This window comes from Mauremys reevesii, linkage group 3 (genome assembly GCF_016161935.1).
Source record: "Mauremys reevesii isolate NIE-2019 linkage group 3, ASM1616193v1, whole genome shotgun sequence".
Classification (NCBI taxonomy): Eukaryota; Metazoa; Chordata; order Testudines; family Geoemydidae; genus Mauremys; species Mauremys reevesii.
Window position 1 is genome coordinate 183,081,584 of NC_052625.1, and position 21,939 is coordinate 183,103,522.

A 21,939-nucleotide genomic window follows, 5' to 3' on the forward strand; every position below is an offset into this window, starting at 1 on the left:
GTTAACTCTGACACACAACTAAAATCTTTCCTGGGTACTAAAATTCCTTGTGCAGTATCATAGGGATACTTACTTTTTCTGCACAGCCTTTCCTTGGCTGATGTGTAGCATAAGTATGTGTTGTTATAGTTTTACTGTATTTCACCACAGATATCAATCAGTTTCAATACTGTGCGAGAGTGAATCATACATACAGTATTTAGGGCAACACTCACTAAAGCTGATGCAGGGATGCATAAATTGGATCTTCCCGCATCAGGGAGGCCCCATAATACATCCTTGTCTTTCGACTCCTCTGTCAAAAATTCTTGTTAGTCCCCAAATGCATGATCTTGCACTCTGCACTATTAAATTTCATCCCATTTCTATTACTCTAGTTTACAAGGTCATCCACAAGGTCATCGGTTTTTGAGTCCAGCAGAGGGCAACAAAAATGATTAGGGGGCTGGAGCACATGACTTATGAGGAGAGGCTGAGGGAACTGGGATTCTTTAGTCTGCAGAAGAGAAGAGTTAGGGGGGGATTTGATAGCTGCTTTCAAGTACCTGAAAGGGGGTTCCAAAGAGGATGGATCTAGATTGTTCTCAGTGGTACCAGATGACAGAACAAGGAGTGATGGTCTCAAGTTGCAGTGGGGGAGGTTTAAGTTGGATATTAGGAAAAACTTTTTCACTAGGAGGGTGGTGAAGCACTGGAATGGGTTACCTAGGGAGGTGGTGGAATCTCCTTCTTTAATGGTTTTTAATGTCAGGCTTGACGAAGCCCTGGCTGGGACCGTCTAGCCCACCTCGGTATTGGCAATACCTTCACAACGTTGTGTCAGGCACAAGTTTTATTAGCGCACTCCCACTTTTTGTGCCAAGGTCAGTAATGAAAGTGTTAAGTAAGATTGGTCCCAAGACTAATCCCTGAGGAACTCCACTGGTAACCTCCCTCCAGCCTGAGAGTTCATCTTGCAGCATGACATGTTGTAGTCTCCCCTTTAACCAGTTCCTTATCCACCTTTCAATTCTTATATTAATTCCCATCTTCTTTATATAATATGTTAAAAATGCGTGGGTGCTTAGCGATGTACCCCAAAATGTGTTTTGTGTACAGGATTCCTGAGATGAGGTCTACACTAAAAGAGAAGGTTACTTACCTGTAACTGGAGGCTCTTCAAGATGTGTGGTCCCTATTTGTATTCCAAACGCGGGCGCACATGTGAACCATGTGCCGGAGCCAGAAGTTTTTCAGCAGCAGTGTCCATTGACCAGCATGGTCGCCTTATGTCACCACATGCTCCACGTGAGGTGCAGAAGTTGAGCAACGTGACTCCTTGACATGAAGGACTTGCAGATATTGCAGCGGGCAACAAAGTGTGCTTCATCCATGCAGTAGAGGAAGCACATATGCTCATCATTCACGGAGAAGAGAGAGGGCACAAGGCACAGTTCTTGAACCATGGAATGCGGAGCATAATCCCCCATAAGGGGCTACTATATACACTAATTAACTAAACTAACATATTTACAGAAGTATGAAGAGAAAGGAAACTGAACTATCTATAATGGACTGTTGTTCTTGTAAAGCATCTGAGCGCGAAGAGAAGATTCCGACTCTGACCACGTGGTAAGAGGGAACTGAGGGCATGTCGCCCCACACAGCCTTTTATAACCTCGCATGGAGCATGTGGTGATGTAAGGTGGCCGTGCGGGTAGGGTGACCAGACAGCAAGTGTGAAAAATTTGGACAAGGGGTGGGGTTTTAGGCACCTATGTAAGACAAAGCCCCAAATATTGGGACTGGACATTTGGTCACCTTACATGAAGGTCAACATACACTGCTGCTGAAAAACTTCTGGCTTCAGTGCATGGAATACATATAGGGACAATAACTCGAAGAAGGAGGTTAGGATGACCGAGCTACATTGATCGGGGTTGTGAAAAATCCACACTGAGCAACATAGTTAAGCTGATCTACCCTTCTCCTATCGACCTAGCTACTGCCTACTGGAGAGATGGATTAACTACAGCGATGGGAGAACCCCTCCTGTCACTGTCGTGAGTGTCTCCACTGAAATGCTGCAGCCGCACTACACTGCTGCAGCTTTTTTAGTGAAAACAGTCTGAGATGGTGTGTTGGAATGCTAGGGAGAGAAGACAGTTTCAGCAGAGACCCAAGGCTTGTCTACACTTAAAATGCTACAGACGCACAGCTGCACCGCTGTAGTGCTTCACTATAGACACTAAGTTGATGGAAAGGATTCTCCCTGTCAGCTTAGGTACTTCACTTCCCCAAAAGGCAGTAGCTATGACAACAGAATTCTTCTGTCAACCTAGCACTGTCTAAATAGGGACTTAGGTTGGCTTAACAATTTTTCACACACCTGACCAGTGTAACTAAACCAACATAATTTTCTAGTGTAGATAGGCAAAAAGATAACTTCACACCTCTGCTCTGCAACAAAAAGGCATTGAGCATTATAGGAAGGGACCATTATGATCATCTAGTCTGACCTCTGCAAGATGCAGGCCACACATAATCCATCCCACCACTCCTTTTAGTGTGAACCCCCCCCCCATGCAGGAAGGCGAAAAAAAACTCCAGGGCCATAGCCAATCTTCCTGGAAAAAAATTCCTTCCTGACCCATGGCGGGCAGCTGAACAAACCCCCAGCACTCGCTCAAGACTCAGACAAAACTCTTAAAAAAAAAGGTTACATCATACATACATACACCTTACCTATTGACTAAGCCCTATCATCCTATCATACCATCCCTCCATAACTTTATCTAGCTTAATCTTAAAGTCGTGGAGGTCCTTTCTTTCCTGTTTCCCTCTGTGTCCTCTTCCATGCTTGCAGATGGTTAAACCTAACCCCCTGATTTCTTCCTCTTTCCTTGATGACTGACAGTTGATATCCTGTTCGTGTCGTCCTCTAGCACTGAGCTGAAATAATTCTGAGCCTTCCTCCTTCTTATTTATCCATCTCCCTGGAGAATATCCCGATCCCTCTTCCGAATGACACCCCCCCCTTGGTGTGTCATCCCAAAACTTTATCAGCCCTCCTCCTCTCTGGTTTTCCCAGGTCATAAATATAGATAATAAATAAAAAAAAACCCAAAAGAGCCTTGAGGAACCTAACCCCCTAACCAACCACAGTTCCCCCTCCCCTTCAATACTACCCTCTGCAGTCTCCCCTTTAACCAGCTCCTTATCCACCTGAGCATCCATTGAGCATTATAATAATGTGGCTCAAGCACACACAGTGAGGGTGGGGCTTTGAGAAAATGGAATTTTCCTGAGGGGGAAAACAGACAAGATGACACACTCTCTAGAAGGAAAACTGAGTCCAGACTGGGTCCCAAGAACTCTTGGGTTTGCTAAAAGGATGGAAGTAGGGCCTGTTCTGTTCCTGTAACTCAATACAGAAAACTATCTAAGTTAGCTTGTAGGGAAGAGTAGAATTAAATGAGTAAAAATGTAAATAGGGATTTTCCCAATTGCTTTGCTCCCATTTGCTAAATAAACCTACTAGTTCTAAGAAGGCTGCTTGTCACTGTATAGCGCTAGTCACAGGCTCCCAAAAGGACGAAACACAGATGCCCAATCAAACCTGCACGGCAATAAATGGCTGGTATACATGGGGTATGTTGCACCCACACCCTAGTCTAAGAACAGAACTGCGAAATACATCCCCCAAGTCAGGGAAAGGGCATGTGGGCCAATAGCTGAGGTTGTGCACGTAGGGAGACCAGAAAGGGGACATAGGTTCAAGCAGCCCTGTGATTATGACAAAGTACTTTAACAACTCCTTCCATCTGAGGATCTCAAAGTCATGTATAAACACAATATTAATTAACCCTTGCGCTACATCTTTCCGAGGTTACACTTACTAGCTCTCTTTTAAAGACAGTTAAAATGAATCACAGACAAGATAAATTTCATATCTAAGGTCAAAGGATCTGGAAGAGAATCTAAATGTCCCTGCTCTAACCACTAGAATGCACACCACAGAGGAGACAGGGGTAAGTGGCAGAAGATAAACTGTGGAGGGGGAAGAAAAAACGGCAAATACCAGAAAGGTATATAGAAGGTAGGAGTGGGGAATAGAGAAGAAAGAAAAAAAGGCACCGGGGCATGCTTCTGTTTGGTATCAAGTGTCCTTGGTCCCACTAAAGGGAGTGGGAGCTGAGGATGCTCAGCCCATAAGTGAGGCAGTATTTAACTACTCCTAGTTATTTTTATTTTTTTAAATTAAAGTCACAATTTGTTACAATCCTGGCTTGGTATGAGGATAGAAAAAAGGCCACTTCATTTGTCGACAGCATGCATTTGTAACTGCCTATATGGTTCATACTTACACAACTGACAAAGTTCCATCATACAGTTTTTAAAAGAAAAACACTATCAGTTAATGTTAGGGTAAATAATAATACCTTTGTCTCAGGCCAACAGGCTTTGAGAACTGCTTGAGTTCTGAAGAACACAAGTAGCCTGCTATCCTCATCACTGAGATGAAATGCTTGCTCCATAATCTGCAGCACCTTAATGCGGGGCTTCACTGGCAAGGAGTCATCACTACAGAAAGGTCTCAACCACTCCAATAGATCATCTGAAGAAACTAGTTTCTCCCTGTAATCCAAATAAAATCGTTCGGCTTTAATTAACATTTAGTCATTTTAATCCAAATTCTAAAGACATTATCACTGATAGCAACATAACAAATATGTCCTGTGTTTAGTTGTGAACACCTTTAATGGGAGCGTTGTAAACTCTTCTAATTCTGATTGTGACATAAGCAGCTGTGAGTTAGACCTACCGGAACACAACCACAGACATTCAGTGCCTCTGAATTACTTGGTTACATATTTGGCTACCTTGAAATAGAGACTGTTAACCTGTGGAACTTAACCACTCTGCTGTTTTATGAACATGAAAATAAATGAAGGAGTTCTCAAATGATATTAATTGCATGCCGACTTCACTATCATGCCATTCTGATTTTAAGAACTATCACTACAAGATCAACCAAAAGGACTGATCTAGGATAAGTGACAATATAGACGATCATGGATTCGGAGAAGAAATTGTCATGTTCAAAAATTAAACTTGTTGGGAAGAGAATTCATATACATCCACCCTGCAAACATCAAATAAAACACACATCTACTACATCTATTTAAATAGATACACCCTCAGTTAAAAATCCATTCTAAGTTCTTAAAATTTTCTTACACTAATCAATTTTAAGCGTCATCACAGAGGAATCATGAAGAACCAGCTATACATAAAAACACTATTTTCTAAACTGTAAGAGTTTAATCAGGGAATATGATGTCTTCCTAGCATATAGAAAGCAAAACACGTTTCAATATTTAACATAATATGAACTACAGAGAAATAAAACTTCTCAAGCATTTACTAATCTCATGAAGGAATTGTTTTTTCATGATTCCATTCCAAATGAGGTCATTCCAATAGTTGTAATATAAAATGTAAAAGTAAACAGATAAAAGGGGACACATAATACTTTGAACATTAATGGTCAGAGTCTATTAACACAATTTCTAATAATTTTGATAATTCGGGGATTTTATGATATTAAAATAACTGTATTTTAAATAAATGTAATAATAAAACCAACATTAAAGACTCAATGTTTCCTTTAACTCAAAGAAGTATATTCTCAACTTTGTCCATAGGATGTTACCTAGGTTGCACAGCTATGAACTGAGCTAAAGTATATATGCATAAGGATGCTTATTTTGAATTCACACAGTATACAAGGAAGTATCTGTTAAATAAGCAATATGATGAATAGTTATAAACATTCGAGATATACCAACATATGTGACAGGTACAGGTGTGAAATTACATACTTTTTAAAAAAAAAAGTATATTCACAAATTAATAGACTGTACTGTTTCTTTTGTGGTATTTTCTGAGAAAGATGCCAAAAGGGGTGGCAGGAGGGGAAGTATTGCCACTGCTTCTAAAGATGCAGTACTTATTGTTTTTCTAAACTACATTTTAGGTCTAAACACTGCTATTGAGTAGTTGGAATAATTTAAATAATTATGTCTAAATTGTATTTATTTATTTAAATAAATATACTGCACTCCTACTGACTCCATGTGCATTGTATACTTAAAACAAACATGCATATTTTAACAGATTCCTAAAAACTAATCTTTGAATCCTTGGAAACCCCAACTTATCTACTATACCAGTGTCACCCCATATGGCTTCCATTAGACACCTGTTCATTGCCTCCCCTCCAACCAGCCTATCACAATCATCTCCCATTCATCACTCAACACCAACAAAACCCTCCAGGAAAGGCCTGAGAACATAAGCTCATCTAACATGTCCTCCAAAAGTCATCAAACCATGGCACTGGTGAAGCAAGTGGGAAAGGATTTCCAGTCATGAGCCTTCCAGAAATGACAACCTTGTTCTGAGAATTGTAGGAATGTTTATGAAAAAAAAATTACAGCGGAATTACAAGTAGAAAATAATAAGGTGATAAGTAACATTCAACATGGATTTGTCAAGAACAAATCATGTCAAACCAATCTAAAAATCTTTCCTTGAAAGGGTAACAAGCCTTGTGGATGGTGGGGGGGGGGGGGGGGAGTACATTACCCGAGCTAGCGTTCTCAGTCCAGCCCTCTGCTCTCTGCAGCGATGGTGCTGGCAGCAGCATGCGTTCATGCCCCATGAAGGTACATCGGCTTGAGATGGGCTCACCTTATCAGGAGATCTCACCAATGCAACGTCTCCCCCAGTCTGGCCGACAAAAATGGTATGCACCACGCACAACATGCATACTGCTGGGCTGTGGGTGCCCTTGCACAGGGACCCCCAGCAGTGGTCAAAAACATCCTCAGATGGCCATGGCACTGTGTTTATCAGACCCGAGTGGTCAGTAACACACACAATCTTCCCAGTTTTTAAATGTAATTGCAAAATTAGTAGAATTAATCCTAATTTAATAATTCTGTAATTACCTTAAACAATCAGGAGTATTATGGAAAGTTGGGGGGTGGGGGGCATGTTGCTATCTCTGCCCTTCCCAACCAAAATACTACATCACCAGCTCCCACTGGCATACAAGGGGCAGGCAGGTTGACTGCTTCGGGGGATCTCAACTACCTCATCATCACACAAGAAGAGAGAGACTCTTTTAGGTAGGCCAGTCCCCAAACCCTTTAGGGTTTTACAGGTGAAAATTAAGGGTTAAGCTGTATTTTAGAACAAAGTAGTGCATTTTGTCATTGTGGATAATTAAATCGTTGATATGGCACAAAAACTACAGAACCTTCATTTCAAATACTGAAGATAAGATATAGCAGCAGTGACTGAATTCATTACATTTAAAAAAGCAGCTGAAGCATCATATAACAATTAAATTGGAGAAAACACTGTTTAGAAATAATCCTAGTTCTTTTAAACATATTTTTGGTATTTTTCTAGGTTCATTATTCCTAAAGGTATTTACATAAAAGCTTCCCCTCTTTTCTGTTGGCCTCAGTTGCCCTGCTACAGACACCCATGTGCATTGCAAAATGGTTTTAACATGCTTCTTATTCATCTGAGTATGGCTTGTATTAATGCTTCTGCTGTTTACTAAGCAGTAATGGATTCTTCTCATGCATTTCTACTCTAAATTATATTAGATGACATTTCTGTAATCCTTTCATTCTGAAATATTTAAATTAGCTAATGTTATTACAATTAGCAAAAAGCTGATTAAATATTCTTCCATGAGAATCTATAGATTATTTTAGTCTAACAAATGTATGGCTGTCAATGAGCACCAGTGTCTGTTCCTAGTGGGAGAGGAAGAGGATGCTAAAAATGTATATGTAAGAGACACACAGCACAATTTTTTTTTACAGAACTTAAACCTAAAATGATCAAATTCTGTTATCTATCCATTTATGCTTTTAGCTAGTTTTCAGTTCATTTGACAGCGTTCATACTCAAGTTAATTTGAATTAATCTTTCAAACAAGATTGAGACACTGTCATTTACTTTAATAAATCCAATACATATCACATCTACAGTACAGTGTTCCCTTCAGTTGCACCACAATTCAAAACTAAAGTTGCAGAAATATCCTGTCACTTTTCTTAATGCTTGAAAAGAAGCACTAATGTCATTTGCACAGTTTCTGAAGACTGAATCTTCCCTGTAAGGTAATTAGCTTGGCATCAAACTTCCCCCCTCTTTTAATATGATCTTTGTATCTTAAAAAAAAAACATTTACAGATAGGTACCTAGGTTAAAAACATATGGCAATATCATAGATGCACAGGCAAGTACTATGTTACGATTTGTTTTGGCACAAGATTGTTATGCAGAGTTTGGTGCACAGTTAGGGTCACAATGTTCTATCCATGCAGAATATAAGTAATTTTCTATAGCATATTATCTCTAGACAAATATATATAGATAAGTGTTCGTTGTGGCATTGTAATCTGAGAGCCTGTAAATGGCAGATATTGTAGGGATGGTTTAATATTCCACAGCTAGGGAAATGGATGGTTGGGGCAGAGTCATTCTATGTAAATATCAGTAACTAGATAACAAGTTGGCACCATGTTTGGGTGCAGAGCTGATTTTAGCTTTGGGCCATTGTGGTTGACCTGTGTAAATATTGGCAAGAGCCCAGCAATCCTCAAATAGAAATTGGGACTGTAAAAATCCAGCTGTGATTAGTGCCATTTCTTATTTGTTGGATTTTTTCCCCCTTTGGCCAGAACATTGCTTTCAGAGTTTCTAGTTTCTTGTATTCTAGTTGCGCCTCAGATGCAAGGTTTTCTTAAATGAGCACTGGCACAATGATGCATTTTCTTGCAGTTGTTAATATTCTGCACAGTGTTTATTCTTTGTTGGAAAGGTTTGAGGGAGTGCCCTCTGGAAAACAATACAGTGGTACACAATTGCACAGATTTCTTTTACCTTTTAAAATATGAGTTCAAGCAGTATCCTTTGTTATGCAATAAGAACAGCACAAGGAATATAAGCCAAGAGAGGTAATGTTTTACCTACCGGTAAAACAAAACCCCATAGTATTGTCCATGGTAGGTAAGGTTTTTATTGAACAATTATCAAATGTTTTCTTTCAACTTTCATGTTTGGATCTCTGGAGAAACCCAAAAGGGATGTAATGTGCATAGTGGGTGAACTGTCCACAACTTCTAACACAGGAATTGAGGCGGTTTCGGTTCATTCTGTTGCCATTACGAGGATATAGAGGAAGTACACAAGCACTTTCCATTGGAATTCACTGATCAATGACGAGGTGGTATTTTCTGGAATACTGGAGGACACCAGCCAAAGTACCATTCTCTGTGGCTTCCTGAAAGTCTACTGTTATCTTTCTTTTTATGTATTGTGACATCTATTTTAGTGTCATCCACTACTGTACAATTTGGCAATTAGTCCTTTAGATCTGCCTGTTTGTCTGAGTCTTATGCACATCTTCAAAGCTGGGCAACATTTGCTGCAGATCTTCCTACTCTAGTGCAGAGACAACAGTGTTGTAATTGTAAGAGCATCTAAACACCCGGTTTTGTTTATATTGAGGTGTCAATTGCTGTAATGATTTCAAGCCTGAGAATAGCTCTATGTGAGGAAAAACCACGAGAGCATGACGAGGGGCACAGTATTGATAACCTATATGGAGACTTAGTGCAATGCAAGCCAGGGTGTGAATCTACAGTGCACAAGCTTGTTGCACACTAATTGGCAGAGTGGCCCTGCTGCCATGCCCTAGGAGTTCCATGGCACACTGATTCAGACCCCGGCTTACTGCACACTAACTCTCGGATAGGTTGTTAGGACAGGAGATTTGGAAGTCTCTGTTTGGAAGCAATTAAGAAATTAAAGCATATTTTCAACTCTTGTAGTAAAGATTTGCAAAAGTTTTCAATGTAATTGGGTACCTTTAAAAAACAAACAAACCTTCAATGGGGTACAGGATTTGGCCTTTGTTGAAATTGTAAAGAGGACTGACCTCAATGGAACAGTAGGTTAGGATGGCTGCTCTATTTATAACCAGGTCCAAACTCCAACCATATATTCTGGGTGGGCTCCTCTCCCCAATCACGATCAGGGAAATTCCAGAGGACCAGTTCCCTGGTTTCCGTCCTATCCTGCAGAAGTTTATATTTCATTCTGCTCTCCCTCATCCCCCTCCAAATAAATCTGGAAATGTTTGTGTACAGACATAGAAAACTGCTATTGGAGGTATTGGAACGGGAACAGCATTCATTTAAATGACTCAAACTCTGTCTGGCAGTATAACAGATAATACAGACCAGATAACTAATTTTTTAACATTTACATTTGGGCAAATAATTTGAGGTAATTTATCATATAAGGACTATGTATCAGTGTGTGTTATTAGCCAAAGGTATTGGCTCAATTGAGTGGATTACATCCTAAGGGAGTAAGATACTAGACCTTCTGATCAGGCCTGGTTCCAATGGGTGTCTGTACTAGCACATCATCTGCCTATAAGAATGAGTTAAACTTGATCAGTAAGTAATTTGCTTTTGCTCACTCCTTCCTCCAACAATCATTATCTCCTACTTTTAAAAGCATGTGGATTTTTTTCTTTTCTTTACAAATTTATATCATTGTTGACCTTCCACCTTCTCTCCTTCTGAATAGCACCCTTTTCAATTTAGTTACTTTATAATGTCCTATTATAGTTATTCATGATTACAAAACAACCATGTTTATCAGCATGGGAGAAGAAGCAGTTAACCACTTTGTACAGTAACTACGGTTCTTTGAGATGTGTCCCCTATGAGTGCTCCACTACAGTTCACATGCTCCACTGGAGCCCTTAATTGGAGATTTCAGTTAGTGTCCGTTTAGCTCATGCATGTACCCTATGCCTCCTCATACCAAATACTGAAGCTATATGGTGTACATGGGTGAACCACCCTCATTTCCTTCTCCACCCAAATGTCCATGGAGGATCAGTCCAATGCAAAAGGGAATGAGGGCAGGTAGTAAAGCACCCATAGGGATACACAACTCAAAGAACCGCAGTTACTGCACAAAGTGAGTAACCTCTTTGCCTCCTTCGAGTAGTGTCTCTATGGATGCTCCACTTCTGGTGGCTTCCAAGCAGTACCCCAAATGAAGGAGGCAGCTTCAGAATAGAGTCCAGAACTGAAAGTGGTATAGCAGAACCAAGTGCCACATCAAATCTGACAGCATGGATCAGGGTATAATATTTTGAAAATGCACTCTGAAGCCCATGTATTGGCCCTACATATTTCAGATACTAGCACATTCTTCAGTAATGCCCTAGATGTTGCCTGTGATATGGTTGAATGTGCTATCACACTTTGTGGGGAGGAGAGGATAGGATGGGATGAATGCCTGTAGCATAACAAGTGACAATACATTCAGATATCCATCTCGATAGTCTCTGAGTAGAGCTTGAAGACCTTGTGGATATATCCATGAAGGAAATGAAGAACCTAAGTGACTTTCTAAATTGCTTGGTCCTATCTCAAATGAAAGCCAAATGCCCTTCTTCTAACACCCACTGTATATAAACAGGATTGCTGTAGAGAACTATGTCACTTCAGGAAAAAAAAAACCCAACAACACTGGTAAGATGAATGTATTGGTTAAAATGGAGCTCTGATAGAATCTCAGGTAAGACTTTAGGGTGTAGATGTAAAGAGACCTTGTCCTTAAAGAATCCCGGAAAGGGGGTATCTGCCAACTCCAATCTCCCTGATTTTACGGGCTGACATGATGGCTACTAAAAAGGCCGTCTTCATAGATAAATGCAACAGAGACTAGGTTTGCCATTCACTGGAATTGAGATCTCATAAGGTAATTGAGGTCCCAGAACAGAGTAGGTTTTCTAATCTGGAGACAGAGATTCCCCAAATCTTTAATAAACCTAGATGATACTGGATGAGCAAATATGGAGAATCCTTCTAATGGAGGATGAAAGGCTGATTCTGTGGCCAAATGGATCTTAGCTGAACTAATAGATAACCTTGATTTCTTTAGATGCAACAGATAATCCAAAATGGTAAAGTGGCACCCAATCAGGCAGGAGGCAGTGATAACAACAATGGAAGGATCTCTTCCATTTCTGCAGAAAGTAGTACTGGTTGATTTCTTTGTATTATTCAGTCATACTGTTGCACTTCAGTAGACAGGGCCGGCTCTAGGTTTTTTGCTGCCCCAAGCAAAAAAAATTTTGGCTGCCCCTCCACCCCAGCCCTGGGCTCCCTGCCGCACTTCCCTGCTGCCCCAGCCCTGGGCTCCCTCCATTCCTTCCCATCAGTGCCCTCCCCCCACCGGCAGCCCCCTGCTGCCCCAGCCCTGGGCTCTCCCCTTCAACCTGCACTCTCCTGCTGTCCCAGCCCTGGGTCACTGGTAACTCACTCCCAGGGCGGGTCATTCAGCAGGAATTTTGGATGTGCACAGAACACAGACAGGATTGGTTCCCATATGGTTACAGAATTGCAGTAAAGTGGAACAATTTTCAGCTTGTGTGACTGGAGTATATCTGGATGCATATTATAAGACTGTCCTACATAAATGAGGAAAAGTTGAGGTGCCTTTATTATTCTTTTGTTCCACTCTTTCTTTCTATGGGGAATTTGCCAATGCAATATCACTGTCTTCCTTTTAAACAAATAAAACTTAAAAAAAATAGCTGTTGAAAATAGCAATTCCAGTCCTAAAAACCACTGGGAAGCATTTCTTGCTAAATTTTATCCTATTTTTTCTACAGCAAGTTATAGTGGATCAGTATATTTGATTTGGGAGAAATGAAGTAACAGCTGCCTAAATTGAGCTTGAGCACTCCTGAATTTTGAGGGTGTTCAAATCTGGAAGGCGGGTGCTAGATTCCCTTTCTAAATATTAGCTAAATCTGGAAAGGAAAAGTCAATTTCTGCTTCCATGGCTCAGAAGTGGAAATTCTCCTACGTGCCTGGTACTGTATCTAAAGCTGCCAAAGTCCTCTAGCAGAGCCTCTCTTCCCTTACCTCTCATTTTAAATTCTAGTGGGATCCACATATCTCCCTTGCTAGGCTTCAGCTAGAGAGGTGCACTGCCCATTTAGTCCACCCAATTCCTTCTTTGGGGGCTGCAAGGTGAGGTCACACCAGTATCCCTAATCCAGTCTGGGGAAGTCTTCTGAAGGGAATATCTGGGGCAAAGCCACCTACTCCTTGGGCACACTTGTTCCCCATTCACAGTGCCACCCCCTTCCAGCAGCTCTTGACTCACAGCAAGCTGCAGCATGGCTCAGCTACCTCCCTCCCTCCCCATCCCTTTCCTGTTGATAGCTGCCAAGGGATTTCTGGGAAATGTAGTTCTTTCCCTGCTCCAGGGCTGGCTCTATAGGCAAGGAACTACAGCTCCCAGGGTCCCATGGGTTCTCAGCTCCCATGCTGGATCTCCAGCTGCTCCGTGGCTCCGCTTCTGCAGGGTTGTGAGAGGGGAGGAAGTGAGTTAAAAAAAAAGATGGCCGGAATGCCGCCCTCTGCAAATGTGCCGCCCCAAGCACCTGCTTGTTTTGCTAGTGCCTAGAGCTGGCCCTGTCAGTAGAACAGGAGGATTCTAACCCTGTGAACCATTGAGGAGTCATACCCTGAGGTGAAGAACCACTAGGCTGGGAAGAACCACATGATCTGTATCCCGTTACAGGAGATGAGAAATGGCTGGGAGCTAGAACAACAGCTGGATACATAGTTGAAACAGTTAAAGGTGCCAAGCTTGTCCCTTAGGCACTATAAGGATAATTCTGTCTGTGTCAGAACAGCCCTTGAGCAGCTAGTTGTGGAGATATGGGAAGATTAGGATCGCTTCTTGTCTGAGGTAAGCAGCCACTATTGCCAGGACTTTTGAGAACACCCTTGGGGCCCAGGAAAGGCCAAAAGGAAGCACTAGTTGTTGAAAATGATCCTGACCTATAGTGAAGTATAGGTAATTCCTATGCAATTGGTATATCATTATATGGAAATAGGTATCTTGTAGACTGAGGGCCGAAAACCAATACTCTTTCTTTAGTGAAGGAATTATAGCTGCGAGAGTGACCGTTTTAAACTTTTGAAACTTTACAAACTTGTGTAGAAATCTTAGATATAAGATCGGTCTCCACCCTCCATCCTTCTTTGGCACAAGGAAATACTTTGAGTAAAATCCCTTGCCCTTGTGAGGAGGAGAAACCAGCAGTATTGCTCCTAATCGAACTAGAGAGTTCAATTTTGTCTCAATAAAAGCTTGAGAGAGAAGTCCCTGAAGAGGGACAGGGAAGGAGGGGTGGAAGGGAGGGGGTGACGAAATGGATGGCATAGTCCTATGTTATGACCTGTATGATCCACTTGTCTGTAGTGATCTGCCTTCAAGCATGCTGGAAATAGGCAATGTGGTCTCCAAATGACAGGATGTGGGCTAAATGGCACAGCTGTAAATCCAGACTAGTGCTGTGTCCAAGGCTGAGGCAGCTGAGAAGGACCTGAGAGTGGTTTGCCCTCACACTCCTATAGCCTCAGTATTTGGTGTGAGGAGGCATAGGGTGCATGTATAGGCTGAATGGACAATGCTAACTGAACAGGAGTACTTGTGGCACCTCAGAGACTAACAAGTTTATTTAAGCATAAGCTTTCGTGGGCTACAGCCCACTTCGTCGGATGAATAGACTGGAACATACAGCAAGAAGATATTTATACATACAGAGAACATGAAAAGACGGAAGTAGCCATACCAACTGTAAGAGGCCAATCAACTGAGAACCAGTCAATTGATAGCTTATCTCATCTCAACTGATTGGCCTCTTACAGTTGGTATGGCTACTTCCACCTTTTCATGTTCTCTTTATGTATAAATATCTTCTTGCTCTATGTTCCAATCTATATATCCGATGAAGTGGGATGTAGTCCACGAAAGCTTATGCTCAAATAAATCTGTTAGTCTCTAAGATGCCACAAGTACTCCTGTTCTTTTTGTGGATACAGACTAACACGGCTGCTACTCTGAATGCTAATTGAAAATCTCCGATGAAGAGCGCGAGAGGCGCCTGAAGTGGAGCACCCATAGGGACATTGCCTGAAGAAAAATAGGTGGTTTATAATTAAATTGGGGGGGGGGGGGTTGGTACTGCAGATAATGAAAATAAATTAATATGAATAGATTATATCATATAATGAAGTACATTAGAATAAAAGCATTCTGATTATTAAACTGTATTTACAGTGTACAGATTAGTAAAATCAGCGAATAGTTGTAGGCAAGAGTCTACAGTCCTATACAGACTCCAAAATATCATGTAATAAATCTGTAAACAATGTTCGGCTATTCTTTGGTAATATTTCAAACTATCATTGGGTTGGTTTTTTTTTTTTTAAAGAAAGTGGCTCCATGTGAAATGTAATTTATAACTAATGTTCCTTTATTTGTCCTAACAAGACAGATGGCAAAGTAGTATTAGTCAGAAAACACCAATTTATCCTATCTTGAAGGTCTGAAGTAATAAACATTGACAGTTTAAGTTTTCAGTTGTGAGGATTTCAATATTATTTAGCCTCTATTATTATCTCATCTATCTCAGAACTTGAGCTAAATTAGAAATTACTCTGCTGAATGAGTGTCATTCAAACTGTAAATTAAAAGTGTGAAAATTAAAAGTAACTGTTGGAACATTTCTCAAAAGTTAGGCAAGCTCACGTCTCAATTTTTTATGACTTTCTTGAAGCAGAAGCTTTATACTTTGCTGTCTTGATAGCTGAAGTATAAGGAGGTAAGCAAGTATGTTTAAATGAATCTGAGTAATCTTTTCTATAGTCACATTGATCTTCACACTTGATTAGCGTTTAAATGCACAGTGTTAGCAGAGTACGCAAACTGAGAGACTCCAGACAGCTCCTTTCAAAAGAAAACAGTTCAAATTAGCACTGAATAGGGTGATTTGTCACAATCTGTGTTATAACAATTTTTTTTGCTCCAAATTTAAATCAAAATAATCTCTGGACTAATAAAAATTGAAAACTTCACCCACAAATTAATTTTAAAAAGAGCAATCCCCAAACAGGTTGGACATGGAGAGTGTTATTATGGAAATTGCATTTGAAGCTTAACTACACAGTGAACCATTGCACCCATTACAGTGATATGTCTGTGAAGCAATGGGAAAGTGGATGAGGCCTCTTTTGACCAGAAGTGTTGCTGCAACTAAGGACTCAAGTGGGGTAGCACAGATGTTAAAAAACGGGAGAAAGAACAGGAACTTGGACCATTTCCACACACACACACACCAACCATATGAGGAGGCCAATTTGTGTGTTATTGAGATGAAAAACTGGCAATTCTGCCTTCTAACTGGAATCAAATAAATATTCTGGGGGGTGAGGGGACGGAGGAGGTGGAGACAGACTGGGAAGGAGGTTGCTGAACAAAATTAAATGAAAGCTACATAAGCTAAACTAGAAAAAGGCAACTCACTCTCAAATATGAGAGTGTCCACATGGGAGCTGTACAGCTATAATTACAGTGGTACATTTATAGCCCTAATTTCTTGAATTATTCAAAAACTAACAGACCTGGTATTTATGGGATTGAAATTTAAATTCCATTCTGTGCTAAAGGTGGACTGGCTGACTCTCGGACCCTAGCGATAACTACTGAGGAGAAGCCAAAATCAGTCATGCACCATTTTCTTGACCTCAAGTTCTCTATACAAACACTTACGAAGAAGAAGTGAAAACCAAGAAATGCTTTCAGGACACAGATTATATTGGTCTCTCGTTTGTATTGTGTATTCCCAAACTCACCTATAAGTGTGGCTATTTGTGATGGACTATTACTTGAAGCACTCAATCCTGCTCTAACTCAAAGCAATGAGAATTTTTCCACTATCTTAAACAGGAGGAGTAGGTATATACCTCAGTGCTATAACCAGGTTTTCTGGAATTGCTTCTGAAAATCATGTGTGTTTTGGAGTTTCCTATAATATGAACTCAAAGAGAAATACAGGATTATTCAGGTTTTAAAGCATTTATTAGACATTTTTGGTCTGTCTGGTTACTGTAATATTTGGATTTTTTCCCCCATTATATGGTTATCAAGCACACGATGAGATGGCTTCTATATCAAAGATATGTATGAGCCATAGTAAAAATGCTTACTAAAACATGCGGAAAGAAATAAAGCACAGCGGATCATCTTTAAACTGCAGTTTCCTATTAGGCTGTTTGGGGTTAAAAAGAAACCAAGTTCTTATAAGTTATGGAAGGAAAAACTGGCAATAGTTTAATTTATCTAGCCATTTTTAGCATAGCAATTCTCAACTCTAATCTGGACACCTGCACACACACACTGCTCACCTAATTTGTTGAAGTGCTAAACAGAGGTGGAAGTGAGGATCCTACTAGACTCTGTTTTCTCAACTGTAGGTCTGTTGCTGCTGTCTGCCAAGGACAGGGTCTAAAGCCACTTATTTCTCAGTTCAGATCTTCTACAACTAAGCTGAGCTGGGGCACAGCTAATGTTCCCTGCTCGGCATGCTCCAACCTGCCATTATATGGAGTTGCTCAACAATGGTACTTAAGTATGGGTATGTCTACAAAGCAGCAGGGAGGTGAGATTCCCAGAGCCAGTAGAGACTCCTGGCTAGTTCAAATCAAACTAGCACCTACAAATAGTAGTGTGGCTGTGGTGACATGGGCTGCGGCTAGGGCTAGGCACTCAAATACAGTCCTGCCTGACCCCCAAGGTATGTACTGGGGCAGCTAACCCAAGCTGCAGCCTGTGCTACCATGGCCACACTGCTAGTTTTAGACACTAGCTCAAAGAGAACTAACAAGTTTATATTCACCTCTGCTAGAAATCACATCTCAGCTGCTGTGCAGACAATACCTTAATGTGTGTGGGGGGAGGAGGAGGGAGTTCTGCCTCTTCCCCACGCACAGTGTTACTTCAGATAAGCAATTTGCAAAAGCCCTGGCTCAGCACTTCTTTCAGGGATCAGTTCTCTCAGCTAAGAAGTGAAATTATGGGGACCAATGAAAAGATGTGAGATTCCTCCTACCACAGAGTCAACGAAAAGCCACATCACATTGAGTTATAAAAGCTCACAAAACACATATTTGACTTAAGTTTCTTTTTTGTTTAACTCCATAAGATCACTTTTTTTTTGTTTTTTTGTATTTGTTTGGTATACTACATTTTCTCTCTCAAACTGTGATTTGTATGCCATGTTTCAGTGCAGAATAAATTTTAAGGCTCAGTTATCATGAAAATGCTGACACGACCATAAGAATAGCAATGCTAAGAGAACCAATAAAATGATAAATAACATTGGCAGGACACTAAAGCACTAGAAGTTTGAACAATGATTCAGTGTACAGACCTTACCTTCCCCCCTGCCTCATGCCTGCTGATTCTGGTTATGGCTTAGTCAAAAACAGGTATAGTGGTAATGAGTGTTGTACAGCAAACAGATGAGGATCGATTCATAATTAAGCAAAGCCTTATTTTTTTCCTAGAGCGGGAGTTATTAACAAGGAACTGGACAGGTGGGAGAGCTTTCTTTTTAATGTAACTAATGGATTGTGAAAGTCGTTCAGGGGATGAATTTCCATGAGCTAGACTCAAGGCATTCTTGGTGGCAGGCCCTAGGGTTTGGAATTAATTCCCAGTGCGATTCTGTCACTTTTACAGCAGGATGCAAAATAGACCTTTTTGTTTGGATGTTTTTCCAACAAAACGTTGCAATCCCCACTAGTAATTAGGCACTTGGATCTAGTTCTTTCAGTAAGTATAGTTTGATAATTGCAAGGGGTTGTAGGATATAGTATGCTTTTTCTTTTAAATTATGCAAAAGTCAAATACTACTGATGGATGTCTTATAATGCATGTGGGAAATAAGTTCATCATATACTCCTTCGCAGGAAAGTATTCACATTCAATACTGCACCCGGTCATAGCATTGTGACCAAAAAAATCTGACAGTGTTAGCAAAAGAATTCGTATGATGTATTACAGCCCATACGCAAGGAACATAAAGGCCTGTATCCTGTACGATTAGCTGAAGCAAGTTAGCATGAGTATTTGTAACCTTTGGCATAGATAAATGGCCTACCAGTTAGCCTTTAGATTTTAGGGAATTGAATGTGTTTACCAAAGATTTTTGGGACCTACTGGTAACCACAAGGTACACCGCAAGAACATGGAAGTAATGGTCCAGGCCAAAGGTAACATGTTTCAAGAATGAGATAACTGGCATTAGTATGTATGGCTATGCTGTTAATATGTATGAATACGCTAGCCTCTAGAGTAAGTGTGCCCTAAGATTATATGGGTGAGGAAATAAGATTTGGGCATGGAACGCTGGACACTGACATGAATATTTAGAAGGTGCAATGACCCTATAAGAGGGCAAAACCACCATGCAAAGGGGTGCTCCATCCAACTAGTTTAGTTCCCTTTTGTTCTTCTTGTCTTTAGCTTTTAGCTTAGCTTTTTCAACAGCTACTCAACATTTGACCCTTCTCCACCATCTCGGATACTGAGGAACATGAAACATCGGACTCATTTGTCATACCAGAGTCAAGGCTGGTCCTCTGCCTCCCATCACCAGGTCCGCTAAGGAAGGGTGTGAGTGTGCAAGTCTAAGCAACTTTTGTAAGGAATGATACCACGGGTATCCACAGAACTCTGTTATTTCTTTTTGATTCTGTGGTTTCGAGCTTTGATCACTTTTTCCTTTATTTTAATAAAAAATCTCCAAAGCTCAGCTTTGACCTCAGCATGAGCATTCTAGCCACACACCCTGAGGGTCCTTACAAAATATTGAACATTCAATTCTGCGTAGCATGATTTCAGGACGAGAACCTGATTATCTTATGGTCAGATCATGGGCAAGCCTATAATAATATACAACCCCCTAAAAATCAGGTTAACAGCATCCATATACATTCTTACCCCTTTTCAGCACTTGCATGGACTGCAGAAACAATCTCTTCTAGGATCTGAAGCGGGTCTTTTATCAAAGTAAATTCAGCACCATTGCCACTGTTAAAAGAATCAAACAAAACCAGTTTTTACAAAAACATGATTTTAGAATAAAGGTTTCTGGACACAATATCTAATTTCATCTGTACACCTGAAGGTCATTTATGAATATTCAGTAAATGTGACAACTTTCACAGTTATCTCTGTGTCAGATGTGATGCGAGGAGCAAAAATGGAAATAAACAACAGGAGAAAATAACAGCACTCAAATACACTTTAAGGAAAAACCCCGGAGAGTTAAAATGGCCTGGAACATTTGGTATTCTTCAGAATGCCCATCTCAAACCTGGCCTATGTGAAAAACTACGGAAATGCATTGGCAAAATTTGCAGGGTAACATGATTCAGTGTGGGTATCTTCCTACCACTGATTATTGCTCTTCAATAATCGGTCTGCCTAGGATTAAATACAATAATTATGAATCATGTATCCAGTCAGGGAATTTCCACAGTTGGAGGACACACCTCTCCACATGTCAAAAGATGATAAAAGTTGGCGTGGCTGTTGTTAGCTACTTATCTAAAGATTAAAGTTGCAGTGCTGTTTAAACATTTGTCTTATGGAATGAAATTTCAAATCGAAGTCTAGAAAAATAAACATGAAAAATGACTGACTACTTAAGGGGAAACTGAATTACACTAGCACTTTATGCCTCAAGTGTCTTTTCATACAAATTGTTATAAGGGCACTGATGGTTAAGCTGACCTGTCTATTTTAGGGTGACTCATTTTAATTTTTAAGAACTAAGGATGCCAGACAAATGTTTCCAAAATTGATTTGCTAAGAACAACTCAATCACCAGAGATAGGTTATACCCTCCCTTCAATTAATCAAGACAGTACAGTTATTGTATCAATAGAGTAAGTGGCAGCCTCTCTGTACCTCAGAATTATGGCTTCCTACTACTTCGAAAAATGTCAAAGGCATCAATGACTGCTCTGCCAAAGATGAGATAACCCAAAGGGTATCAGATATTGAAATATGCAGAGGAATAATTACAGCACTTTTCACATTTACCCTTAGAGTTACGGTAGTTTCTACAACCTTGTAATTTATGCAACTGCAGTGGGACAATATTTGCCCTAGCTAAGAAAATAACTAACTACTCTACACAGGTGACCCCTGAGGAAAGTATAGACATGCAGGTTTTGAAACTTTAGCAGATTTTCTTCTTTAATGTTGATTAGTAGTCAGGGTCTATGTCAGTAGCATTGTATCAGTAGATTAAAAATGACTGAATGGCAAAAAACTACATTAACACAGAGTTAAAGTTGTTTGGTGGCATGCTGTCCCCCTGCAGAATGATGAGTTAAGCAAGACTCAAACTTCTGAAAATCAGGAAATGCAGAGTTAAGGTTGCCCTCTATCAGCAATGCCCCAGTTACACCTTGTTAATACACAATTTACACTGCCAAGCATACAGGTGCTGAAATGTACAAACTTTTCACCTCCTTTTACCACTCATTCACTCTCCCCCACAGGATTCCATCTGATACACACATATGACACTGGCCCTGTAAGATTCAGGAGGTTCCAGATCCTGGAATACACTCACACACTTAGCCAACTGCCCAGAAAGAATATCACATGTATACAACTGATGAATCACTTCACAGCCTTTTAAAACTCCCTTATACTTAGAGCATAACATCTTAACTTACACTTTCACTTAACCATCATTAAAAGTATTAGTCCTCTCATATTCTAGTTCACTGCTGACAATGTCTTTTGTAATAAAAGCCCTATGTCCTGATACTGACATAACAATTCTGAAAATAAATGATGGATACTGCATCCTAAAGATACACATGCATCTCTTCTTTCCTTTCCTCACGTGAGAGGGTGCGAAGCATCCATTTCCTCATATCACAATCACAGCTCTGT

The 21,939-nt window shown here is 40.4% G+C and overlaps 1 protein-coding gene across 4 annotated transcripts in view; it reads right to left on the reverse strand.

Annotated features, from left to right (window-relative positions):
* NBAS (NBAS subunit of NRZ tethering complex) overlaps positions 1-21,939 on the reverse strand; it is a 350,592-nt gene that overhangs the window by 69,979 nt on the left and 258,674 nt on the right. For all 4 annotated transcript variants that reach the window (XM_039531043.1, XM_039531042.1, XM_039531044.1 and 1 more), the window contains exons 47-48: positions 19,966-20,055; positions 4,422-4,617 (exon numbers count right to left, since the gene is read on the reverse strand). In XM_039531043.1, coding sequence (XP_039386977.1) covers positions 4,422-4,617; positions 19,966-20,055 — 286 coding nt within the window. The remainder of the gene's footprint in view (positions 1-4,421; positions 4,618-19,965; positions 20,056-21,939) is intronic.